This window comes from Trachemys scripta, chromosome 2 (genome assembly GCF_013100865.1).
Source record: "Trachemys scripta elegans isolate TJP31775 chromosome 2, CAS_Tse_1.0, whole genome shotgun sequence".
Taxonomy (NCBI): domain Eukaryota; kingdom Metazoa; phylum Chordata; order Testudines; family Emydidae; genus Trachemys; species Trachemys scripta.
Genome location: NC_048299.1, coordinates 155,544,798 through 155,572,141, shown reverse-complemented (window position 1 = coordinate 155,572,141; position 27,344 = coordinate 155,544,798). Strand labels below are relative to the sequence as shown.

The following is a 27,344-nucleotide window of genomic DNA, read 5'->3' as shown; positions in this document are numbered from 1 at the left end:
AAGTAACATGCCATGACAAATTGTCACCCTATTCCAAACATGTGGATTCCAGCCTTTCCCTTCACCTTTTATTGGTGTCTTTTCTGAACCCAGGCCTCTCTCCATTAGATGTATTGTGTGCAATCAGGGCTCCAGCTGGCAAAAAAACAAACAAACTTTGAACTGACTGTTTTTAAAAAGTCTGTTAAATATCAAAAAAGCAAAAAAAGTTTTGCTTTCATTACTACAGCCATTGACTTAGTACTGAACATATCAGACTAAGCTGAAATAGAAGGAATCATGTAATAGAGTCCTTTCCTTCCTCAGGTTCTGTAGAAAAGAAGCAACAGAGAAGATCGATTCGAACCCGCTCAGAGTCTGAGAAATCCACTGAAGTTGTGCCAAAGAAGAAGATCAAAAAGGAGCAGGTTGGCTTCCTCCATGTAGAGAGTTAAAATATATTTTGTATTCATAAATGTTGTGGCTTATATTGGTGCCTTTTTATTTTTCTCCATTTTGCCCATCGAGTTTCCTTTTTGGACTATCCTTCATGAAATCCCCCTGTCAGTACCATTATTGCTGTGACTCTGCTACTGGCATCTTCACAGTATCAGTTCAGGCTTTGGATAATGGGAACTCAATGATGCAAGACTTCTAATGAACCTGATATGTTAACTTTGAGATTTCTGTTGTGAGCAAAATGATTTTATGTTTTAATAATATCTATTTGATGGAATTGCCACCAGGTTCCTTCCTCTTCTTACTCTTGGTTTAGCTGCTGGTTTGTATTGAGGTTTTGTTTTTCAAAGTTTCTGATTTATTTGATCACTTTTGAAAATGGACTCTTAAGAATGATCTATTTTAAAGATGAATAATCTGACTTTTATGTTGGCAGACATAAACAAAAAAACAGATCTTAGATTTTTTTTCCCTCCCCCTTAAGTAGAACTAACATGTACAAGGGCACTCTTTTAATCTGAATGCCAGACAGACAAATGTTGTTGCTTTATTTAAAAAAAAAAAAAAAAGTTCTGAGTGGAGATGAGTAGGCAAGTTGAGTGGGTGACATACTTAAATATTTAACCAATACACTTATTTAACAAGTTCGTCAGAGTTGTTGGTTCTTTTCCTTACTATCAAATTTTCCCTATTTAAACCCTAAGGGCACCCACCCTTGAAACCTGAGACTTTTGTATAACAAATGTTTAATATCGTTTTTTCCAATGGGCTTTTTTAAAAAGGGACACAGGTTAAAGTTTTTTTTAAAATTCATTAGAGTAAAATGGATATTTTAAAAAACCCTAATTTATTCTTTGCCCGTTACACTTTATTTTATTTTATTGCACTTCAATCATCTTAAAGGATGAAAATAGGCCTTGTCTATTTTATTTTTTTTAAGTTTCATATTTTGGTTCTGATGCACTAGTATGGCACTTCGGTTGCCAAAGCGACAGAAGAAATTTTAACTCTAAAAAATTTTGTCACTGAAACTTTTTTTTTAAAAGGCAACCTAAATGTTGGATGTAAAATAGCTGACACATAGGCCCTTTAACTTCTTGATGTGAGAAGTTGTGATTTCCCTATTTTTAAATAAATCCTTTTGCATTTACAAATTCTCCTTAATTTAACAAAGGTATAAGAACCAACAATAGGAACATTTTGGTTCCAGGTTAGCTTTGCTTGCTTATACTATGTAGCTAACTAAGGCAACATAGTACATTAAATTGCTTTTCTCAGGCAAAGTATGTGACTAAAACGTAATAAAATAATCAAAGATGCACTGTAATGCACAGAACTTTGAATGTATTAAATTATATTCAAAATAAGTCTTACTAACTTCTTACAATTATGCAACAATATTTGTTACCCAAAGTCAAGTTTTCTTGCGACTGATTCCCAAATTCAATCTGCGACCGCTTGGTTTAAATTTATAACTGGAATGAATACAAATGGGAAAAACAAAATGTTAATGCTACTGTTACAGTGAGAAATAGAGAAATACAAGTGATTGTTTAGATTTTATATTTGTATTACGAACTGTATCCTATATAAATCCTTCTATTGTATGTTTTTACCTATTGTACAACAAAATAAAATATTTTTTAAAAAAAATTAGATTAATCCTTAAATATTTACTAAATGTGTTTCTATATGCTTTGTTAACCACATTGCAAAGAAATAAAAGCCTGCAATTCTTAGCCTAAAACCAGGACCTTAGGAAACAACTTTCTTCCTTTAATTATGCTTTTTATCACCAAATTCTCGCATGTATTACATGTATATTGGCAGAAAAATTTCTAATTTCATCCTTCTGATGTAGGACCAAGAACATGACGTGCTTTTGGAAGATCACAAACTTGTCTACTTAAGTTTGTACTGACATGAGTTTCCAGCTGTATAGAGCTCTGCAATGCTCTATATGGAGTCCTCATCCCCACCTTTATGGGCCTTGCAGCACTCTATACAGAGAGAGAAGGTCCATATCCCCAGAAGCTCAAGAGTGCATGCTTGATGGAAGTGCCTTAAAACGGCAATACATTAAGTGTCTCACTAACCTGAGTGTCAGACCTGTATAAGTACAAGTTTACCTTAACAGGTGTGGGGTTTTACAACAGCATCAGGATTGGCTACAGGAATGAACACCTCTCCTGCCTGCTGGACATGGATAAAGTTTTCCTGTTGTCGTCAAGTACAAAGGGAGTGATTGGAAAAGAACCTTGCTATTGAACATATGGCTGCCTTATCACCTGGTATTCAGCCTAGGCAGCTAGGATTAAATCCCAGCAGGACAGAAGGCTTACACTGAGAAGGCGACTGCCAGACTACATCTGAGTTCAGATATGCTAATCACTTAAACTTGGATGTTTTTTCTTTTTTATACTAGGGGAAAAAATTCCTCTGTTAACTATAGATTTTCCTGTCCAAACAGGTAGAAATGGTTCCACAGACAGCAGTGAAGACTGGATTACAGAAAGGTGAGTTTGGCTGAATAACAACAAACGTTCATTATAAGTCCCCCATTTACAGGCCATTCATTATATTTCACTGATGGCTTTCAGTCTGTGTGAACTGCAAGTAATTCCCAGATGTTTGTTAGTGACTCCATTGTATTGATCTAGCTTTGTTCCTCTGAGTTATAGCCGCCTTTTTGTAATAATAATTGGGAGAATAGAGTGTATGCTTGGTCTGCTTTAATGTTTTCACTGCATGATTCTTATACAAATATATATGAGGGTGTCTGAACATAGGCATATTTATAAGATAAGTGATGTGGTGTTACCTGTTGGGGTTTATCCCTACCTAAGGCCTTGGCTACACTTGCGAGTTACAGCACAATAAAGGAGCCCCGGGTGTCCTAGCTCATTCCCTGTCCACACTGGCAAGGCACGTAGAGCGCTCTGACTCCGCAGCTACAGCACTGCTGGTACTCCACCTCGGTGAGTGGAATAACGTTTGCTGCGCCCCCGCTGGAGCGCCGCGGCGCCAGTGTGAACGAGGTGTTGCGTTACTGCGCTCTGATCAGCCTCCAGAAACGTCTCATAATCTGCTTAAGTCAAGTGGCCACTCTTGTCATTGTTGTGAAATCGGCTGCAGGAATGCGGAAATGTCCTTTCAAAGCTCCGTTTTGGAGAAGCTGGCTGCTTATCAGCTCCGAGAAAAAGCTGTTTGCTTTGAGTGAGTGAGAGAGAGGCAGGGGGAGAGGGGTCTGAACTTACAAGACAGCATGCTGACACACTCTCAGCACCCCAAAAACCCACTCTCTCTCCCCCCACATACACACCTCCACCGCACCCCACCTCCACCCCATTTGAAAAGCATGTTGCAGTCACTTGTATGCTGGGATAGCTGTCCATAATGCACCGCTCCCAATGCCGCTGCAAGTGCTGCAAATGTGGCCACGCCAGTGTGCTTGAAGCTGTCAATGTGGACAGACTGCAGCGCTTTCCCTATTGCGCTCTACGAAGGTGGGTTTAACTCACACCGCTCTACATCTGCAAATGTAGCCGTGCCCTAAATGGTGATAGTTCAGCAGGTTGTGCCAATACATGAGCTATCCAGCAGTTTGACAAAAGGTTTTGTTTTGTTTAATGGCATTTGAATGCTATTGGCTGAATTACTTTTTACCCTGGAGCGCTGAAATGTTTAGTGGCAAAGTTCTGAACTTAAAATTCTTAGAGTAAGTGAGATGCTTGTAAAGTCCTGCCTTGTGGCTTCATCTTTCATGTCTCTGTCATTTTTCTCCATGTGATTTAAAAAGAAAATGAAAACAATATTTTAGGATTAATGTCAGTGTCTTGTGTTAAGGTGCCAGCGAGATTTCAGATTCTTGTAAACCTCTAAAGAAAAGGAGTCGTGCCTCAACTGATGTAGAACTGACTAGTTCAGCATACAGAGACACATCTGACTCTGATTCAAGAGGACTTAATGATCTGCAGGTAAATGTGTGGTATTTGTGCACATTTATACATTTCAGTATGTTTGACAGAAAAGTGGCATTATTGATGGCTGCAGTTTTGAATAAAGAGGAACTCAATAGTCAAATTCAAATAACTGAATTGTTTTGCTCTTTAAAAAGTCTGATAGAATGTTATGGCAATGGTGAGAAAAATATTTCAGTGGTCAGTTGTGGGGGACATGGGCATCTTGGTGTATATTTTCCCAGGCTGGTCCAGTGCTGAAAAAGGATCTCTATTAAATGGGCAGTAAATTGTTTGTCACTATATATTGAGGTCCACAAGCTTTCAGATAACTTTCAAATGGTCTTTTAATCTATATTAACTGCATTTTTCTTTTAATCAGTGCTGTTTTAATATTTTTCCATTCCATAGTTAGCCTTTTAAAGTCGCTTATTTAGAAATGGTTGTGGATTGATTTCTTTATAGGGTAGCTTTGGAAAACATTCAGACAGCCCATCAGCTACTGCAGATGCTGATGCTTCTGATGTACAATCAGTAGACTCTAGCTTATCAAGAAGAGGCACCGGAACAAATAAGAGGGATACTGTTTGTCAGGTAGGTGGAAAGTGCATGGTATTATTATAAACAAATATATGCTAAAGATGTGCTGGCTGCTTCTGATTTTAATCTGGAAACTCTTTTTAAATTACACTATTGTATTTTGACCAAATCTCATAATTTGACATTGAACATCCTGAAAAATGATGGAATGACCCAGGCCTTGTAGGTTTAATGCTCCAGAGGTGATTTTTTTTTCCCCACTACAAAAAAAAATGGAAATGGCATTCTGCAGGTTAATAAGCCTGAGTCCATAGACAATACAATACAAACTGTACTGGGTAATATCACCAGGCAAGCAAGTTGCTCTGTTCTGCCCTATTTGAAGATTCCAGACGGTCTTTCAGAGTAAGACAAAATGAGAGTATTACAGTAGTCTACATAAGACATAGGCCTGGCTAACTGGCAAGGTCTGCATCAGAGGGAGAATGTTGCAATTGTCTTGCCAATTGCTTGAGATTATATATATGGCTGGGAGGGGAAAGCATGTTTGGCAGCCACTGCTGCATGCACTGCATGCGGCAGTGGCTAAGAGAAGCCTGAAAGCACCACAAAATAACCTTGCTAAGCTGATGCAAAAAGGATGGCTGCACCTTGTTAGAGGGAACACATTCAATGACTGCTGAAGGCTTCCAGTGGCCTTACTGTTGCTAGTTATGGCAGTGGCTTCAGCCAACTCTCCTGCCTTGTTCAGAAACCAGGAAGCTGTAGTGTCACAGTATGAAGAGATTTTCAACTGGTTAATTTCCCTTGCTTTGGTTCTGTTAGTCACTTGAATTTAAACATCCGTCAACTGCTTCGTTCTCTAACTAGCTGTTTGCTTGTTTAAGATCTGTGAAAGCTCTGGTGAGTCTCTGGTGTCATGCGAAGCAGAGTGCTGTAGAGTCTTCCATATGGAATGCCTAGGACTGAAATCAATACCTGATGGGAAGTTCATCTGCATGGAGTGTAAAAATGGTAAATGCATTACTGTGCTTGAGTGATGGGGAAAAATCTTGGTTTAGGAGCCTGATGGATTACAGTGATTGGAAGACGCTTCAATAATCATATGCTGGGCTGAACAAACTGAGGCAGAGATGTTCTATAGTAAATAAAGTTCAGTGCTAAGTTCCTTCCCTCTCCACTTAGGAAGTACTTTTAAAAGGAAAATTAGTAATTCAGTGATAGGGCTATGTCTTCCTGTTTGTTCATCCTGCACCCAGTACAATGGGGCTCTCATCCTGATTGGGGCCTTAATAAAAGTGCAGTAGTAATAATCTGTTATTTTATAGTGAGGGGGGGTATTCTGCTTACACGGGTGGAATTGCGTTAACTTCAGAGTTTTTCCTCCTCTGCCAAATTTTTCTCTCCGGAAATAACTGATAGCATTCATGCTGAGGTTTGTTTTATTCCTTTTCTTAAAAGGACAGCACACATGCTTTTCCTGCAAGCTTCCTGGTAAAGATGTGAAGCGCTGTTCAGTCAATGCTTGTGGTAAATTTTATCATGAAGCCTGTGTTCGTAAATTTGCCACTGCAGTCTTCGAGTCACGAGGATTCCGTTGCCCGCAGCATTGCTGTACTGCCTGCTCAATGGATAAGGATATCCACAAAGCAAGTAAAGGTGAGAGCACAACTGGATTTGGATAGTAGCAGGAAACTGTAAAATACCTGACATTGAGACATGTAGCAGAAAATGAAGATGATGGTGATACTTTACACTGATAATGTGATACAGTATGGAGGGATGGGACATAAATTTATTATGAATGGATTCGTTATCAGTTTGGTCATTAGTACAGAGGGTTCGCTGTGAAACAGGTCAGTCTTGTTGGGGTAATGTGAAACAGCCAACATCGTGAGAAGTAGTGCTAAGGACACCTGGAATAGCTTCTGTGTCATTTGGACTTATTTGGCTGTTGGATTTCTGGAGTTTGCTGTAAGTTAAAGGTCAGATGTACAAAGCTGAAGTACTCTTTTAGACAGATAGCAATGGACAGAAGTTCTGTTCCAAAGAGGTCCTTTCCTTTAGAAGTGAACTAAAATGGTCAAGCAAACCAAGCAGTTTTAGAGTAGTTAGAGCCAAACGGGTCTTGTCTTCACTTGGAAGCTCTGCATCCAACATTAGAGTTAAGAGTGAAACAGCATGTTGCTTTTTTGAAGACGTTAATGTCTAATACCCTGGTTAGACTAAAACCAAACTTGTATCACAGTCTGTGATGTCTTCTGCCCTATCCTAATTCCACTGTGACATGGTGCATTTTTCTGCATTTATATTAAACAGGACGCATGGTGAGATGTTTGAGATGTCCAGTTGCCTATCACTCAGGAGATGGCTGTATTGCTGCAGGAAGCTTGTTTGTGTCATCTCACATTCTCATCTGTAGCAACCATTCCAAAAGGAATCACTCTTCATCAGCTGTAAATGTAGGCTTTTGTTTCGTTTGTGCAAGAGGTGAGCACTACTTTTTTCCCCCCTTCAGTTTATATGTCTGGTGTGGTCATTACTACAGTTACATGATAAACCTGGGATATTTTACACAATTATTTTTTTCTCTTGGGGCTCTCCATTGGCTTCAAAGCTTTCTCTTTGACTGCTGGGATAGTACACATGATATTCATTTATTTCTCATGCTAGAGTTTTTGAATACAATTTTGTTCGGGTGTGTTCAGTGTTCAGACACAATTTTGAAGCACTGAGAAGGCATACTGTGCTGCCCCAGTTGAGAAGAAAGTGGATGTTGAGTCCCCAGTTCCAGCAGTTTAAAGTTAAATCAGTAAACATTGATTCTCTGTCACTTCAGTAAGAGGAGTTGCTTTCACCCTCTATAAATTGAAAATAATGGAGCATCTTTTAGGTGGGTGGATGGGGTTTGCTCATAAGCTAGAAAATGCCTGTTTTGACATCCCACTCCCACTTGAGATTTTTTTTGGGAAAATTATTACAGGAATTACCACCTAAATCAGTTAAAATCTAATTACAGTAAAAATATAGTTTTCCATATGCTGCAGCTATTATTTTTCCCTGCCTTTTTTTTTTTGGGGGGGGGGGGGAAGCCCCAGAAGTCTGTCAGTCACTTTATTTATTTTAACTTCTGCCAGAAGGTAGGACTAAATATTGCAGTGCTTTATTTTACTTTTTACTTTGGTCAAAAAGCCCAGTGCAAAAATATCTCTACCATGTTCTTTTTGGGGTGTGAAATTTAGATGCATAGAGTTTTGTGTGTAATTTTATGTGTGTGTGTGTGTGTGTGTGTGTGTGTGTGTGTGTGTGTATGTGTGTGTGTATATATATATATATATATAAATATTTAAAAACGTCATACGTAATACTTCAAAAAGTTCACACTGAATGCATCATGTCTTTCAACAGTTTGACAGTCAGTAGTAAAGGAGTGTAAATATATGGTGAATCCTGAATCCGCTTGATTGTATTCAGCTTATGCAATTAGAGGCCTAGTTTGTGTGGTAAAGATGGTTTTGTATGAGCAAGAGCAGATTACTAGATACAGGATCTAGAGAAAAGGAAAGAAAGAGGCGTCTCAGAGTTGGATTTTTTTCCTGGTTCTAATTACAGTACAGGAAATGGAGCTGTCACAGAGGTTCCAAGGTAAAACAAAGTTCTTTCCTTTTTAAATACATCTAATTTTTTCCAGAGAAATGGCGTCCGGAGATTCAGAGGGAAACAGTAAGTCTTAGACTGCTGAGCCTGGGAGGGGCTCTTGAAGTGTGTGAAACAGGGTTTGCAACGTGGTTCAGTGCTTTTCCTTTAAGGAGCCTGTTTCAGTGCTTTGGGGCATTTCTAAAAGGAAATATGCAAAGTGAATCACGCTGGTGTTGCGTAACCATACACACATGCAGACAAACTTATGGATGTTGCATGTATCTTTATTCTTTTATTGCTGAGTTGTAGATATTTATATAGGTATTTTGTCCTACTTTAAGTTTTGTTTTGATTCTGACTTCATTATCATGTGTACAAGTGCACAATCTAAAAACAAAAATCCTATTTTCAGATCTCTGAATTATAACTAGCAAAACCCATTTGTATATGTGAATAGAACCACTCATATAGGTACTTTGTTTTAAACATTAATTTGAACACTATGTCAAACAAATCTCACTCATTTCATATTAATATTCTAGCTAACAATTATGTCCAGGTGCCCGGGAAAAATTGCTTGTCTTCTCTCTTTTCAGCATAGAATTAGTAAAGTTCTTAGAAGGATTCTACTGTAAGCAGAGCAGAGATATGTAAAACCAAACTGTCCAGAGCTTCAGGATTTATGCTAGTTGTGTGGAAACACTTTTACTTTGGTCTCAGATGTAGGAGCATATAGCCTACTCATGAAGAATCAGCTGAGAATTGGTGACTGAATCATTGTTGGTTGATGAGAGATCAGATTAGAAATCCCTCTTTAAAAGGGCCAGCAGTGGCCTCAGCCTGATGCTATAAAGACTTACATGAGGGATTCCATACTCTGGGACACTGCCTCTTCACCTACTGTTGTTGTGGCTTTTTCAATGATGGGACAGATCATAGGGCTATATCCATTGTTTGGAACAAGTTTACTTACATGAGTGAGTTTAGATATTGATAGTCTCAGTTTATGAAAGGCTGTGGTTGTAATGAGAACTGAGTTTAATTCCATGATAGGCTTCTAGAATGGAGGAACTCTACATCTGCTCTAGAAATGTTAGTGTGTTTGTAATATTACAATATATCAAACAGCATTTTTACGTTACAATATCAGGATAATTAGCTATCCAGTAGCATGCGGTATTTGTTTCTGTGAAGGACCACAACATATATGGAACTGGCTCCTGAAAGTTGAGTATCTCTCTGCTCTTGTGTTATACACCTTCTCTCCCATCTCTTGATAAACTTGTAAAACTTTGTCAGAAATGTATTCATCTCTGTTTATGAAAATGAAGCTCTCCAGGATTATTTTTTAAGGTGCTGACCATGTGCTCAGCACTATACAAATACAAAGTAAAGACAGTCACTGGGTCTGTTAGGTAAGTCCCCTACAGGTGGGAAGTTTCATGCATGCATTTGGCATCCATCAAGAGTCAGTGGGAGACATGCACAGCTGAAAGCAGAATTTGGTACTAGGCTTCCAAATCTGAATATTGATTGCCTAGTAGCATGAAAATGGGTTTCTTCTTATTCTTATTGTGATTGCACCAGAGAATGGAGTTGCAGATCTGGCATTTCTGTCACTATCTAAAGTAAGTTATGTAAGTTACAGACAAAGTATTGTTTTTTCTGTCACCAGTTTGTTTTGACAGTTGCATGATTTATATACGTTTCACATCTAATTTATTATCTGAATTGAACTACTTACAAGCCCTGTGACTGGAACCTGAACTGTACATCAGGGTGCATCTCCTTATAGTAATAGAAATAATCTTTCAGCACCATGCAGATGGAAATTAAAATACATTGGCACTCCTGTGTATCAGTATGTCTATTGAAAATTTAAAAAAATACAAAATAACTGTCCACTAAATGAAACCACTTTGTATTATGGTAGGGATATGGCAACTCTTGGAGAATATTTGATATAGATTTGTTTTTGTTCAGGATAGCTGACATTGGGAGGCATTGTGCTCTGCCAGTGGAAGGATTGAGGTGCAAGGCGCACCTTCATCAACCCATTCAGCAGTATTGCTGGCTCAAAATGAATTTCCCTCCAGTCACCTTTGATCAGGATGGTGGCATGGAGTAGGAAGTGGTGAAATTCTCTGGGTGGTGGTGGGCGCACTGTGAGAATCCTTTGTGAGGAAGAAATCAGGAATTAAATGTCCTCCAAATGTTTTGTTACTTATTGCACGTGCAAACAGTGATACCTATCACTTAACATGCTAAATAGTATTAGGAAGAGAGAGTTGTGTATTTAGACCCAATGCAGTCATAAGAAGTGGGAAAATCAAAACACTAGCAGAATATATCTAAAACTTACCTAGTAGCTACATGTAGCCAGGGCCTGGTGTACTCCTCAGCAGTGGGACCAAATGAGGCACCTGTATTAGTCTATTTTATCACCATGGAAATACCCTTCATTCCCAATCCCCTCTTCCCCACACAAGCACTTCTATGGCTCATAGTGGAAATACTCATGTAACTTGAAAATTGTTGATTATTTTTGAGAATGAGGGTTGGTTTTTTTTGCTATGCTACCCCCGTGGCTCCATTCCCCTTGCATCAGCTCCTGCAATATTGTCTAGGCAGCCCAGTTCAGAATCTCCTCACCCTGGCAGGGAGGAACTTGTAGGTGGCTTCAGCACTTCATCTTCCCAGGCCTTAACTGCTTTGCTGTTGGAGAGCAGGGAGCAAATGCAGGGAGACAGAAAACAAAATGTCAAGTGATTGATAGTGGCAAAATGCCATAGCCGTGGAAATGCAGAGTTCATGGAGCTTTTCTTGAGATAAGTAGGGCAAGCTACACCTCACAGCTATTGTTTCGGGTGCCCTGCAGACTCACTGTGTGTTGACTCATGTTTGGCACACATCTTTTGGGGTTTTCTCCGCAACTGTAAGGGCAAGAAACACAATGTAAAAATTTCAAAAAAATAAGGTGAGATCCTGGAGCCCAAGTCTGTGGCAAGCGGCGAGTTCCATGGCTGTGGAATTATTGAACATAGGGGACTTGCATATACCATCTGTATTTCTCCAATTTATAGCCCCTACTGCCAGTACTGTGTTTGATGCAGTGAAATAGTCGCGCTATTTTGTAATTTGGCTGGCTGTTTTCTTTTGGGGGCAGGATGGCTCATAGGGAATTAGCAGCAGGTACTTTTCTGGTGCTTTTTTAATTATTTATTTTTTAAGTGTGCAAGTTAAAACTACTGCACAAGTAAAATTTCATTTAGAAATGGTTTTTGTTTACTCTTCAGTTTTCCTTACACTCAGATTCAGTCTGTCTGACACATAACCTCTTCCTTTAGTAGATATAGAAACCTTTTCTGTCACACTTTTCTTTTTCTTCATATTATCTTTTCTTTCAAACTTATAACATATATATGCATAATAGATATTGATTTGATTTATTTTATTTTCTCCTTTATGGAATCATGGGTAGTTTCATTGCAACTCATCTCTTTCTGTTTGTTTCATATAGGGCTGGTAGTGCAGGATCATTCAGACCCCCTGTTCAGTTCATATGCCTATAAGTCCCACTACCTACTGAATGAATCAAATCGTGCTGAGTTGATGAAATTACCTATGATTCCTCCTCCTTCGTCAGCTTCCAAAAAGAAATGTGAGAAAGGTAACCAAATAGTTTCTTTCTCTTCAGTTTACTTTCGCTTTTCCTGTTTTTCTTTTCTTTTTTAAATCAAACAAAAAAATGTTTGCTTGTTGAGCACCACCTGTTGCTTTTAGTAAATTTCACTCATTGATTATTGTGAGTGTGTGTTCATGTTGTTGGCAAAAGATTTATTACAATAAAAGGGCTTAAAATAATTAATATCAATAAATTCTCCCTCTCCACAAAAGGTTAAATCATGTATCTGCCACTAGGTAGTCTCCATAAAATTGGAATAATCTACATAATAATAACACTAAGGGGGGGAGGTGAATAAAGTTTAGTATTGTTGTAGTTCAGTGCCAGCTCAATGACTATTAAAACGTCTTAAATTGCTTATCTGAGGAAGCCTATTTTGGAGCCTGCTTAGAGCCTGCAACAGTCAGAATAGAGAATTTATACGTTTGAATGTTTGTTGGTATATTGGCATTCCAGAGGAAGACCAAAGACTTAGGAAGGCAGATGGCTTTTTGCCTGTGCGTTTTTGTTACAATCCAGAGCCTTGTATTTCATTTCTGTTAGTGCAGGCCAACTGATGCTCCTTTCTCTCCTCATGTGACTGACTGCTCACTTCCTGGAACAATGCTTCTTATTGGAGTGGCAGAAAGTGCTGCATCTTGAGCAAACAGGGATTCTGCCCTGTCAAGAAAGGCAGGCAGGTGGGCAATTACAATAGTATTGGGACAGAAGCTTTTTCAGGCATAAAAATTGATTGTTTTACGCTGGTAATGCTACAAAAACAACAAAGAGTCTGGTGCACCTTAAAGACTAACAGATTTATTTGGGCATAAGCTTTCGTGAGTAAAAACCTCACTTCTTCGGATGCAATAGCTGGTAATGCTATTGCTTTAAAAGGAATTTATGGAAACAGATCCAGCTGTATATGTCTGTAAGATTCAGAGATCATACTCTCTCCCCACAAAAATTTGATTTCCCAAAGGGTGTTCAGAAATTGTTCCCAGTCAGTCATTTTAAAATTAGATCATTGCTAGATGTAGATAGCTTTTACTTTGTGTAACTTCTGACCACAAAAATTATTTTGAGCCCTCTGTATGCTTAGCTTGAGCAATATCTTACTAATGCATCCTAAGAGCAAAGTTTTCTTGCTTAGCTCTGAGAGTTTTGTTTTTTATTTTTGTTTGGTTTTCGCATCTCTTGGCATTTTACCGTGTTGGATATTGTTTCAGTAATTTATGCTGGGTCTGTATTTCCTCTGAAACAACACTTACAAAAATTCATTAAAAAATGAACACTTGATCATCGGGCGGGAGCTCAGGAAAGTCCAAATGCTTGGATTTTATTACATTTTTAGCAGAGGAAATATAGTAAGTGATTTTGTCACTGATTGTTTAAGGAATGCTTTTTGCAATATATTACAATCAAATCAATGGCCGTTTTGAAAGTCTATAGGTGGACAAGATTTTCTGATGAATATTTGAAAGTAAAAATTGAAACTTCAGATATTATGATGATTGCTTAAAATGCTGTTTTAAATCTCTCCCAGTCTTTTTACGCTGGGACTAAAAAGTTCATTACATTTCTATCTAGATTGTAGCAAATGTGTTTATTGTATGAGCTTCTTTGTGTATTGCCAATGGTTTAGATGTGCCGTGAGTGCCCACAATAAACACATCTGCTAGAAAACAAGCCAACCAAAAAAGAACCTTTTTTGTCTAAATTTTTTTTTTTAAAGTAATGTTTACCACATTCTTAGATCAGATTCCCTTTGTGTTCAAAGGGAACTCTGGGGGAGGAGGAAATCTTTCTGTAATATCTCATTCTGCATTATATAAGTAAATTTATAGTGCTCACACTGGTAAATCTTCATTTTGAAGAGTATGCACAGATTTATAATTACAATTCTAATGTTTTTTTCTCTTGTACCTTTGAAAGCAGAAAAACATTGATCAACCTATAGGCTGATTTTTATGCACACTAACTGATTGCTAAGGGATTTAGTCATGACAATGTTGGTTTAAAAAGTATTTTAAAAAAAGTGCAAAATTTGTCTAATTGTCAAGAAAAGGTGTTGGCCGCTGCCAGACCGTCTGGATTTAAAAAAAAAAAAAAAAAAAAAGCCATACAGTTATCAAGACTGTTTCTCTTAGGGGGGTCTGATGTAATGCCAACTTGCCCGATTTAACCTACATTTTTAAAATTCATTGGCTTTCTTGTTCCAATTTGTGATGCAGTCAGGAATTATGATTTCACTTAAAGAGAAGAGACATATATAATACAAAAAATACTTATTTTTAATCCAGCATTGTAACTTTGACTTGATCACTTCCTTTTGCCATATATTTGGTGTGAGGCAAATCCAAGTTTAAGGCATTTAATTAAATATTTAAAAAAAAAAAAACCCTCTCACAAGCGTCAAACCCTTATTTCTGTAAAATGAGTGAGTTTTTGTTTCAAGGTGGGAAGTTATTGTGCTGCGAGTCCTGTCCAGCGTCCTTCCACCCTGAATGTCTCAACATAGAGATGCCAGAAGGATGTTGGAATTGCAATGACTGTAAAGCTGGCAAGAAACTACGTTACAAGCAGATAGTTTGGGTCAAGCTTGGAAATTACAGGCAAGTTCACTGACTACAACTGGAAACTGTTTTAAGTTTTTGTTTTAGGTTAAGTTTTTACTATATCCTGTAGCTATGCAGGTAAACAACCAGAGCAGCCCATGGTGTCAGATGTTGTATAGCTTTTTAATTAAATTCTACTCATGCATTTTTAGGCATTAAGGTGAATACTTACTCACGTTCTATCTGTGGGTTCCCTAAATGTGCCCTGCAGATGGGGAAGATCAGGAAATACCTAGGGCATCAAAACTCCCTAGTTTGCTTTTATGTTTAGAGATCATTCATAAAAGGCGTCTGCAGGAATGCAGATGGTTGTTGATCCTCTCTCTTGCAAGTCCCCACCTGTGCCTCCGAATAAATGTGATCAATAAAATGCTGCAAGTCTAACACATGGTGGTGGAGGTGATAAAAAGTCCTCTATTTCCCAAGACCAGGAAGGCTGGGAGGTTGCCATGGGTTTTCATCTCAGATACACTTTTTGCTGCCTCTGTGGCTTTCTGCCTCTTATGTAGATCTGGCTATAGAACACCTCCAAAAAACAAGTATATCAGACAGCCTGTGGCACTGCACTTTCAAGTTGTCCATGGAGGACTTTTTTAAAATCCCATTTTTTTATTGTAAGGGACAATCTTGCTTTTAATTTTTATTTCCAGACTTCCCCTGATACAAATCAGTGAAATGTGTCCAAGACTAACTACAGTATTGTACAGTCAATTAAAGGCCTGTCTCTTGCTACAGGTGCTCAGAGCATAGGGCTATCTTTCCAATAATAGTTGAATTTACGAACCCCCTTCCCTATCTGAGATTTTGTAGACATAGTGTCATATTCACCATTTGAATCTTCAGATCTCCAGTTCTGGCTCTTCCTAGAATCAACCCAAAAGGGGTCCAAGTTCCTCAGAGGTTGAAAATGTTGGAATACATGCTTCAGGTTGCTGACATACACATTAAATATCTGTATATAATAATTTATTTTTAAACAATGTGTGGAGTCTTATCTTTCCTAGTTACCTTTAAGTTCAACACATTATTATTTTAGCCTAGGTTGGCTACACATGTTCAGCAGGATAAACTTAAAACTAGAAATGCATCCATGTCATTGGTTATTTAAATATGATCTTGTGATTAAACCTTAGCTTCAGTGGACAAATGGAGCATAAGAAAATGAGACTAAAAGTAGGTTTCCCCTCCTCCCCCCAGTGTTTATATTCTCTTCCAGGTTGAATTGCTGTGTGAAAATATTCAGAATTGGTCCCACTATTGGCCCATAGCTTCATCTTTGGTTCTAACTCCATTTGTTTGAAATTGTCAAATGACACTACAAATGGTATTAGTTAATTGTCACCTAGGCAGTTCAGTGAACATAGCCAGAGACAACTATGCTTTTATTCGGTTCATGGTGCATATTCAAAATGTTGGGGTCTAAATTAGCTGTTACCACTCCAGAAAGAGATCTTGGAGTCACTATGGATAGTTCTCTGAAAACGTCTGCTCAATGTGCAGCAGCAGTCAAAAAGCTAACAATGTTAGGAACCATTAGGGCAGAGGTAGGTAACACAGAAAATATTATAATGCCACTATATCAGTCCATGGTATGCCTGTATGTTGAATGCAGTGTGTAGCTTGGGTCACTCCATTTCAGAAAATATTTATTAGAATTGAAAAAGTACAGAGAAGGACAACAAAAATAATTAGGGGTATGGAACAGATTCCATATGAGGAGAGAGTAAGAAGACCAGGACTGTTCAGCTTAGAAAAGAGATGACTAAGGAGGGATATGATAAAGGTTGATAAAATCATGATTGGTCTGAAGAATGAGAATAAGGAAGTATTATTTACCCCGTCGTGTAACACAAGAGCAAGGGGTCACCCAGCAAAATTAATAGGCAGCAAGTTAAAAAACAGACGTAAAGAAATACTTCTTCACCCAATGCACAGTCAACCTGTGGAACTCATTGCCAGGGGATGTTGTGAATGCCAAAAGTATAACTGGGTTAAAAAAAGAATTAGATTAAGTTCATGAAGGATAGGTCCATTAATAGCTATTATCCAAGGTGGTCAGGGATGCAACCCCCTGCTCTGGGTGTCCCTAAACCTCTGACTGCCAGAAGCTGCGAGTGGATGACGGCATGGGTCACTCAATAATTGCCCTGTTCTGCACATTCTTTCTGCAGTATCTGGCACCAGCCATCTTCAGAAGACAGGACACTGGGCTAGATGGACCACTGGTCTGACCCAGTATGGCTGTTCTTATGTTATGTTCTGGAGTTTTCATGTTTGTCTAATTTTGAGTCTGTGAAAGGGAATGCCTGATATTTAAATGGAATTTTAAAAATCCAAATTACTCTTTCATCACTAGTGCTGTTTATTGCTTTCAATTGGGCAGTGAAATGATGCTGGCCAGTTTACTTTCTGGTTCTTATGCATTAGCAGAATGCTGCTGTTTGGATTTCCAGTACCGCAAGAGGATTAACTCTCTTCCCCCCCACCCCTTTAAAAAAATGTTTCCATGGGGGAAAAATTAAGTGACAGTGTTTTTTCTTCTCATACCAGGATTTGTAAAACCTCATTTAAAAAAAAGAAAACTTTAAAAGTCTTTCATTAAACGGTGGATCTAAACAAGTTGAATGTCTGGCAAACATTTAAATTTTGGTTTGATTGTAAATAGCCTTATCAATGATTTGTTTTTTAGTAAAAATATTGTAAAGTACAGCTGGACAGTTGTGTTAAAGATTCTCTCTTCAGATAGCTAGTCCCAAAATTCATATACTACACAAGGCCCAAAGCCAACCCCGGATTTGGGAGCATGAGAGCTGTAAAGATGGATATCTTTTTGTGGAGCTTCCCAAGTAAAATCAAAGGCAGTTTTGCTTGTGTAAGGAGAATGGGATAGGACCCACTGCAGTCACATTTCTTAGGAACTAAATGTAGCTTCTACTACTTGAACTGGAATTCCAGACTGAGAAGGCAAGCAGTTTCATAGAGTTTGCCTTTGTTTCATAGAGTTTGAGTTTTTACTCTTTTCTAATTTTCAGGTGGTGGCCAGCTGAGATCTGCAATCCCAGGTCTGTGCCTCTCAACATACAGGGCCTCAAACATGATATCGGGGACTTCCCAGTATTTTTCTTTGGTTCACATGACTACTATTGGGTACACCAGGGCAGAGTTTTCCCTTATGTTGAAGGAGATAAAAGCTTTGCTGAGGGGCAAACTAGTATTAACAAGACCTTCAAGAAAGGTAAAATTAAACAAAGTTTATAGTGGTTTATAACAAAACTTCCATATGTTTGTTTCTACATCGTCACTTAACTTGCATGGGAATTATGTGGCTAGTTTTCTGTGTCTGTGTTAAGCTGCAAACTCTGTATAGTGCCATTGGATAGAGCTTAAAATATTAATAGCATCTAACTTCCTCCCTCTCTGTGCTGTTTGTAGGCAACCCCAATTCTTCCCCACTTAACTTGGAAAGAAGTTATGAGGTGGAACCTGGGTTCTGATGCAGATGGCCACCCCATAGTGTTTAAATACCTACTGAAAACTACTTGGTTTAAAACTCATTCATGCCATAGTGTAACATTTCATTGCTAGCTTGTTCTTTGTAGATTTCTAATTCCTAGCTTTTCAAAAATGTCTCTCAGCAGCAGCAGCCAATACTAATTCCTCCCCATTTTGGACTCCCTTGCACAGCACTTGAAGAAGCTGCAAAACGCTTCCAGGAACTGAAAGCACAAAGAGAAAGCAAAGAAGCACTAGAGATTGAAAGGAATTCAAGAAAACCCCCACCTTACAAACATATTAAAGTGAGTCCTCTCCTTTGTGTGAATGAGCTATATATTTAAATAGGGAAGCAAATTGTGGCTTAGAAGAAAATTCAGATAATCAGTCTACCATTCTTCAAAGATCTCTTCCGGCCTGTCTCATTTAGTACCATAGGTCCTTTCATTGTTATAAGGAAGGTGTACGCATCAGTAAAAGGGACTTTGAGTTTAAGGTCAGTTTTACTGAAGACAAAGGACTTTGATAATTGCAAGTGGGTCCCACCCATCTCAAATGAATCTTGGGGCTTGCTTACCATTAAAAAATTATATTAGCATTGAAAAATAATAAACTGTTAGTGTGAGAACTTAATCTCCAAATCTGGATACTAAAAAGATGGTCTAGATTTTTTTTGCCAGCAACCTTGGGGGCACAGTACCCCATAGTACTTAACTATTTCATTGTACTTTATAATAGTTTAAATTCTTGGGACTTCAGCACATTTCTGTATGCCTCAAAAGAGTTGTCATACTAATACACGTACTATACAGTCTGAAACAATCCTGTGCCATGTTCTGTGCTACATACCTCATTGCTGGTTTCTCTGAACACCTGAGATGCTTGTTAGTGGTGGAGCAGTGCCAGATGCAACCTCTGAAAGTCCTAGATTGCAGAGAAGTATTTTTGCCTTGTTGCCTTTTCTTAGTTGACACACTTCCTTTTAGAGAAGAATAGAAAAAATACAACTGCCTCTGATGTTAGTAGCTGTGTGTGTAATAGCTGTTATTTTTGCCTACATTTTGAAATACCTTGACTGTCATGGGCCTTGATTTAAATGGTTCTGATCTAAATTCTGTGTGTATGGCCCTAAATCCAAATTTATCCCTTGTCTCTTTTTTTGTTTTGTTTTGTTCCACAGTCCAACAAGGTAATAGGGAAAGTTCAGATTCAAGTTGCTGATTTGTCAGAAATCCCTCGCTGTAATTGCAAGCCATCTGATGAGAACCCCTGTGGCCTAGAGTCAGAGTGTCTGAACAGGATGCTACAGTATGAGTGTCATCCCCAAGTGTGCCCAGCAGGAGAGCGCTGTCAAAACCAGTGCTTCACCAAAAGACTCTATCCAGATGCTGAAATCATAAAAACCGATCGACGTGGCTGGGGTCTCAGGACAAAAAGGAACATTAAAAAGGTAGAATTTAGGACAAATACTGAGCTAGCCATTAAAGAGAGTATTTGAGGAGAGTGCTGCTTCTCTTTTATTGTTTGTACCTTGAACAAAAAAAGTATCAAAAAGTTAATACTTTCAAGTGAATTCATCCTACACACAATTGTTTCTTTAAATTTACAAGGTATGAAACTTCCTCAAATGGAAGAAATGATAATAAATCCAACTTCATGGAATATGAGACATCTGGCAGAGGTGTTTTTTGCAGTTACAATGCTTTCTTATAGAGTAAGAGTCAGATTCAACTGATTATAAATTTCATTGGTGATGGGCAGGAGATGAGGACTATCAGTACTTCTTCTAGAAGGTAGTGATGTACCTAAGTTCTCATATTGACTTCTGAGCATGGAGGGAGAGGGAAAAAATAGTTTTTTAGATGGCTTCAGATGCTCTTTTGACCAAGCCTGGCTTTTGAAGATGCTAAAGTCTTAGAGGGATGGGAATAAAAAATAAAACACACCTCCATTATTTTCTCTTTCCCTCAACCCCAGAGTTAACACAGCAAATGAAATTAATCACACTTCATGATATGAAATAACTCAAAGGATGGGAGATGGGGCAACCTAAGGTGGTGAGCCTCTTTCCGAGGGGTTACGTCAAGGTAGCTTTCTGTACTTTCTTTTGCCTTTTCTTTTAAGCTCTTACATGGTAAAATGATCACTCTGCAGTTCCCAATAGCAGATTGTCTGGATTGGGCGTGGGAGGGGATGCAACATTGCTCTTACAAACGTCTGGTCACCAGGGAGCTGACATAGCCTCCTTGACACTCAACTCTACAGACTGGATTTATTTCAGAAGAACTCGGAGGGGATTAATAAAAGGCTTGTGGTGATCAGGCTACATTGGACAACACGCTTAAGTTCTTGTTTAAAGTTCAAGAAGGCAGAGAAGAATAATGAAGATACAGAGATTTCTATTGATGGACATGGTGCAGTTGTTATAACTGAAAGCACCAAGAACTGATTAGCTTCAGGAAATATTGAGGATTAACATAAATGTTAGAATGATTGGAGTCCTTAGAGGAGTGGTAGCAGGAGGGGTAGCAGTGATGGGTGGGGTGGGGGATTAAAGTACCTTTCCTGACTGTGTGGTAAAGATCCTGGAAATGGATCATTTTGGTTTTCCTTTACACTGTATCGCTGCACACTGTATTCCTGGGGACACCAGTCTGGGATTATCCACTGGGATTCAGGTGGGATGTGCAACAGTTGATATGGAAAAACAAAATCTTACACTGGATTGCAGTCTTGCTCTACTTCGAGGCAAGCATGAGGATGATGGGCCTGGATTTCACGGCTGCTTTAACTTGCCAGGCAGAGGATTGGATTTGATGGACAGATGTATGTTTTGCTCTTACTCATGCAGGCTTCGTTGTTTCTGAACAAGGAGGAGGCTGAGCACACCTGAAGAATGGAAGATCCAGCTATGACTGCAGATGGAATGGACAATTAAGACTTCAGGACAAGTTGTTGTTTTTATCATTTGACCTGCATCCTCAGAGTTCACTCCAGAGCACTATTTTGCTTTCAATTGGCTTCATATTTTCGTCACTTTGAATTTGCACACATCTTGCTAAAGAAGGTATCCTGGAACTTCTCATAGCGAAGGCACATTCCACAGTTCTGGTGGACTTAAACTCAATGTAAGGTCTTCATTGCGATTCTCTGTTAAATGAAGCTGACTGCTGTCCAGACTGAGGATTCTGATGTGACATTTTGGATTGTAGCTGGACGTGATTTGTGCGCTATTGGATGATGATGTGTTTTGCTCCAAAATGTAATCTCAACAGTTAGACAAAAGCAAAGAGATTCTGAACTGTTTTTCATCCTTAAGTTATATGCTGCTTAAATATTACACGTAGATAGTAGAGGATTATCTACTAGTCTGAAGTGACCCTGCAGTACCCAGGCAAATGGGCTTGGGCAAAGGCATAGTAGCAACTTTTAACTGTGAATTCTTTGCTTTTGTCAGTTCTAATTAGGGTCTCTACCGTGTATTTGTTTAGTAACTTAGTTTACTGTACATAGAAATTTGGCATAGAGAAATGTTGTGCGGGGCCTAAATGGATATGTCAAGTATTCACTTACCTGTGGCAATATCAGAAGTGTTTGAACAAACCAGTTTCAAATCTGCGTTTCTAACCACTGCTTCAGCTGAAACTATAAACCTTTGATTGGACTTGGGACAGTTCTACTCATGGGTACTTAAATAACTTACTAACAAGTAACTAGAGGAAACCAGAGTAAATTGACAGAGAATACATTTTAACTCTCTTCAGTTTCTTTCTGCACCAAGTATACCTCTACCCCGATATAACACTGTTTTCGGGAGCCAAAAAATCTTACCGCATTATAGGTGAAACCGCGTTATATAGAACTTGCTTTGATCCACCAGAGTGCGCAGGCCCCCCCCACTCCCCCAAGCACTGCTTTACCACGTTATATCGTTCATAGCATTTTTATGGTGGATTTTCTGTGAAGTTTCTTCGCATACTAAGTATGAAACAATGTATTTGTGTCCTGTAGGAGCTCTACTAAAAATTCTGTCAGTGGCTCCATTAGAAAAACCCTTCTGGGCACTTGATTAAACCATCTGTTCCAAAACACACAGGCTAAACTAAAAGGACTTTGGTGGGGAAAAGAGAGAGAGAGACTTTTGAAAATTTCATCCCAGAGATGACAGGTTTGTCCAAGTAACTTAGGAGCCTGTGTCCATTGGAATCTAAATCCCATTTCCAGGAATGACTTAAGTGCTTTTGAAAATGTTATCCTGATGATCTCCTCCTGCAGTACAGCCTTTTCCCCTTCAAAGCTCCAAAATGTGACAGACATGATTCTGATCTCTCTGGAGCCATTCCCACAACCAGCTACCAGAGCAATTAGCGCTCATAGACTTTTGTCAGACTGTTGGCACCACAAAGTCTAACATGTTGGTACTATTTTATTTAAAAAAACAAAAAAACCTTGAAACTGCTCAGACACTTGTTTGACACTTAAATTTGAGCATCTCAAAGAGCTACTTTTGGAAATGTTTAAGCATTAGAACTGTTGAGACTGTTACAATAAAATGACCCTCAATGTGCTAAGTGTTCACTCCCTTGTATCAAGGTATCATCATTTCCTGGCCATTTCAAAGTCCATCATGTGAAAGCTGGGAATACACAGTCAGCCTGAAGGCTCACTTTTAACTTGTTTTTAGTGGTTTAATTATTTAAGCCAGATTTGTAATATCGGTTCTACATTAAAACGTTATCACAAACTTTTCTTGTTTGTTATTGACTGTTAAAAGTCCCGTTAAAATGAATTGTTGAAATGCTATGCAGTGAAAATGTTTAGCAGTACAGTAAGTTGTGTTGTCGTATCAGGTTGATATTCTGTGGGCATCTGTATGTTAGCCTGGAATTTAAAAAAAAAAAAAAAAAAAAGAGAAAGCATGTGACTTAAAATACTGCCAGTGAGCCTCTAAATAATGTAGAATCTTGTAGCTGTGCTAGGGTGATCAGACAGCAAGTGTGAAAAATCGGGACGGGGGTGGGGGATAACAGGCGTCTATATAAGACAAAGCCCCAAATATTGGCACTGTCCCTATAAAATCGGGACATCTGATCACCCTAAGCTGTGCTGCTATGACTAGGATCAGTGCATGGAGAAGCAGTCTTAATTCTGGCTTTGCTATTGCCTTATACTTAATGGTACAGAATGCCTAAGTGGTGTTTTCTCATGGGTGTTTGAATATATTGTTATAAATATGTGCTCATTTTCTATAGACTGACCATACAGATCTTTTTTTAAAAAGGACAGAAGTACAAGCAGAGCCTTGAACAGGCTATATGTAATTGACCAAGAAAGATACAACTCATTAATCAAATGTGTCCTTCAGAACGGCATAACTGTTTTTAATTGCTGTTTTATTAAAAGTTCTAGTTGTGATGCTTCCATTTTGAAGCACAGTTCTGTAACTTAATCTAAACTTGTGTGCATATGTATTTTTCTATACTGGTCACTGTGGTATAGTACTTTTATTTTAACCAGTTCTCAGTACTTTAATTATCCTAAGGAGCCACCCTACTTAGACCTTGCAATGGACAAAATTGATCTCTAAGGGCTTCCCATCCCATTTTTCTATGCTTCCTCCCTCTTTAACTATACAGATAGCAGGCAATAAGCATGGGTTTCTTTGGTTGACTTTGCAGGGTGAATTTGTAAATGAATATGTTGGTGAATTAATTGATGAAGAAGAATGCCGATTGCGGATCAAACGTGCCCATGAGAACAGCATAACCAATTTTTATATGTTAACTGTTACAAAGGTAAAGCACCATATCTCTACAATATAAAATATACTGCTGCTTAAGGGACTAGGCCTTAAGATCTGGGATTGCAGGATCAGGGTCCATGTTTAAAGCACAAGAATTACATTTTCTTTCACTTCTAGCTAAAATGTAATGCATTTAGTGCAGGTGAAAGGTCCCAGAGAGTGAAGTCCTCTTTTCATACAGCGGGTACTTCATGGACCATTGTGCTTCAGCCTTGACTTAGTGGGGCTTCTGTGGGGAGTGGGAAAATGAATTCCCAAGGTCTGTTCAGTCAATAGTGTTTCTGCTGATACTGCCAACAAGACTGTCAGTCGGAGTGGAATGTGGGCACCTATCTGATAGAATTGCATTGCAATTCCAACATATTTCTGATCAGTCACCAAACAGTTGTATTTGGGAGGTAATTCATTTAGGTCTCTATTGACCAAGTTTGGGGTTGAACCAGAGATGGAAGGATCCAGAGCTTATTAACAGTACCATAAGCCATTCATTTCTCCCTGTATAAGCGCTGAGGAGCTTTAGATACAAGTTACTTCCAGGAAAAGCCAATATCCATTATAACTCATTTATCAAGTACCTGTCTAAATATATTATCTGCAATTGTTGTTACTTGACTTGTCAAAGGAAGACTTTTGTTTGTCTGATCCTAAATCTGTGTTTTTGTCTCTTTATTGAAGGACCGGATAATAGATGCTGGTCCAAAGGGGAATTATTCTCGTTTTATGAACCACAGTTGTAATCCGAACTGTGAAACACAGAAATGGACAGTGAATGGGGATGTTAGAGTTGGACTCTTTGCTCTCTCTGATATTCCTGCAGGTAAAAAGAAGCCTCCATCCTGCATGTGCCCTCCTCTCCTAAAATGGAAATCAGTTGCCAGCTCACCCACTTTTTCCCTTCTGAAGTTACTTGGCCACATTGGCATTTACAATTACTAACTCACCTATTGGGACAAAGAAAATGCATGATCAAGAAGTTCTAGCTCTTCATATGCATAGCCTCTTTAGGAGCAACTTAGGATGAAATGCAGAATATTAAAGATGAAACTTGCTTTATCACAAACACACAAGAAATATCAAGGGCTTCACCTAACGCTTGAAAACACAGGGAAATTCAATGTTAACTCTTTTTCCATGTCTGCATAGACCTTTTCAGCTAGCATAGATCCCCAATTTCAGATCCGTTCCCTAACATCAGATCTGGAGCAGCCTCCAGATGCTAAACATTTTGTAACCAATCTACCACTTTAAGCTGAGATTAAAATGATAGACTAGCCAATGTTTCTATATGATCTGCAGAAAAACAATGTGTAGTGCTCCTGTCTGGTCCAAAGCTATGCTGGCACTGTATAAACAAAGCAGAGGAAGGATGCTTTGTTCCTTTTCAGAAAAACTAAAAAGAACAGTAGTCAGTGTTTATCCAAATGGGAAAATGGACACTATCTGTATAGGGGAAAAAACTATATGAGGCTTCTATGTGAGTATATTCACCTAGAAAAGAGTGTTTTAAAAAGAAATTATTTCAATGCTAGGTTTGTAACCAGGCTCATAAGCCTTATAGTTCCACAACCACAAAATTATTGGTTGTTGAATCATCATTTGGTTTTTAGAACGGAACAAAACTGAGTTGTCGTCCTCAGAACATGGATTCTGGATCATTTGTTCTGCCTTGCTATTTACAACTTCTCTCGCTATTGCCTCATGAATATGGTTTATCTCAGTATTTTTGATGTAGTTATAAATATTGTGATCTTGTAACTATGCCCTTTTAAAAACAATGGTGTTAATATGAAGGGAGAAAATGCTAAAGCTGAATTGCCGTCTTGTGTGTGAATAGTTTTTCTTTAAATTTCAGGGATGGAGTTAACATTTAATTATAATTTGGACTGTCTGGGCAATGGTAGGACTGAATGCCATTGTGGAGCAGAAAACTGCAGTGGCTTCCTAGGAGTACGGCCGAAGGTTAGTTGTACAGAAATAAAAATTGAGCTCAGTGCACTTGTATTGAAAGCTCTTTGTGAGGGAGGAGAGTGAATAGAGGTCTGTTTCATTTAATGTAATATCTTATATCTGTTTAGTACCTTGAAGGTTCCCCCAAAGGCTTTACAAGTTTGTACTACTGTAAACATACCCATCTCTAGGATGGAAGAGAGCAACCAGCCAGTATGCTGTCCAGGTGTGGCATGGAACAGTCCCATCATGTGTAGGGTGCCTGACTTTAAAAAAAAAAAAAAAAAAATTCTTATCACATGTTTTACTTCTGTATTTGCCCTTCCTATATGGAAAGCATTGTGAAATTCCCCTGCTTGTTTGAGGATCTGGAAACTTGTCTTGCAGATGTGCTTCATTCTGGTCCCAGCCCAGAGTGCTGACCTTAGTCAGCTTCTTATGAAGTAGCATCTCTGTAGGGGCAGAGAAGTGACTGAAGTCTCTGCTCACATAGCTATTATGCATAAGCTCTCTGAGGAATACAAATCCTACTGCAGTAGGGACCAATCCTCCTTGGGCCTTTGGATATTACCATCATATTACAGCTCACTAATAGTAATCTGGCAACATTCTAACTTGTTTCAAACGTGTGTGGCAGGGGAAATGGAGATGGGAGTCACTGGGTAGAATAGACTTCGTTGAGCATGATTTGTAGAAATAATAACCCACAGTTGACTTTTGGGGTGCCATGTGGCTTTTTAAAGTGACTGTTATTGACTAAAATTGTTACTGCTGTGACTTTTAATGACCAGACGGCATTTGCAACAGCGAATGAAGAGAAGGCAAAGAATGCCAAGCTAAAGCAGAAGAAACGGAAAATAAAAACAGAGCAGAAGCAGATGCATGAGGACAACTGTTTCCAGTGTGGAGATGGAGGAGAACTAGTCATGTGTGACAAAAAGGACTGCCCCAAAGCATACCACCTCCTATGCCTTAACCTGACTCAACCACCATTTGGTAAGTGCTTTCCCATGGCCACCAGATTCTTTGCTTGCTTCATGGATATCATGCTGCATATAAAGTTGTAGCTTAATCCGAACTGTGATGTCCCCCTACTGTAAATGTGACAGGTTTGCTTTTGCAATGCTCTTCTGTATTGAGAAATCTCTTTGGGTAGCAATATTTCTAAAGAAAGATCTGTGTGGAGACATAGATCACCAGCAAACAGTTATAAAGCTATCATTTAATTGTAGAGCCTTTCTCCT

General features: G+C 38.6%; 1 protein-coding gene across 6 annotated transcripts in view; it reads left to right on the top strand.

The window, feature by feature from the left end:
* NSD3 (nuclear receptor binding SET domain protein 3) overlaps nt 1-27,344 on the top strand; it is a 70,921-nt gene that overhangs the window by 38,114 nt on the left and 5,463 nt on the right. For 4 of the 6 annotated variants that reach the window (XM_034761987.1, XM_034761989.1, XM_034761986.1 and 1 more), the window contains 16 exons: nt 307-407; nt 2,909-2,954; nt 4,285-4,415; nt 4,863-4,991; nt 5,825-5,951; nt 6,399-6,596; nt 7,257-7,427; nt 12,097-12,246; nt 14,699-14,855; nt 17,891-18,093; nt 18,543-18,655; nt 19,531-19,800; nt 24,029-24,145; nt 24,829-24,970; nt 26,006-26,112; nt 26,892-27,096. In XM_034761987.1, coding sequence (XP_034617878.1) covers nt 307-407; nt 2,909-2,954; nt 4,285-4,415; nt 4,863-4,991; nt 5,825-5,951; nt 6,399-6,596; nt 7,257-7,427; nt 12,097-12,246; nt 14,699-14,855; nt 17,891-18,093; nt 18,543-18,655; nt 19,531-19,800; nt 24,029-24,145; nt 24,829-24,970; nt 26,006-26,112; nt 26,892-27,096 — 2,367 coding nt within the window. Of the gene's footprint in view, nt 1-306; nt 408-2,908; nt 2,955-4,284; nt 4,416-4,862; nt 4,992-5,824; nt 5,952-6,398; nt 6,597-7,256; nt 7,428-12,096; nt 12,247-14,698; nt 14,856-17,890; nt 18,094-18,542; nt 18,656-19,530; nt 19,801-21,201; nt 23,019-24,028; nt 24,146-24,828; nt 24,971-26,005; nt 26,113-26,891; nt 27,097-27,344 lie in introns of those variants that run through there. The other 2 variants (XM_034761990.1, XM_034761991.1) reach the window with 2 other exon arrangements.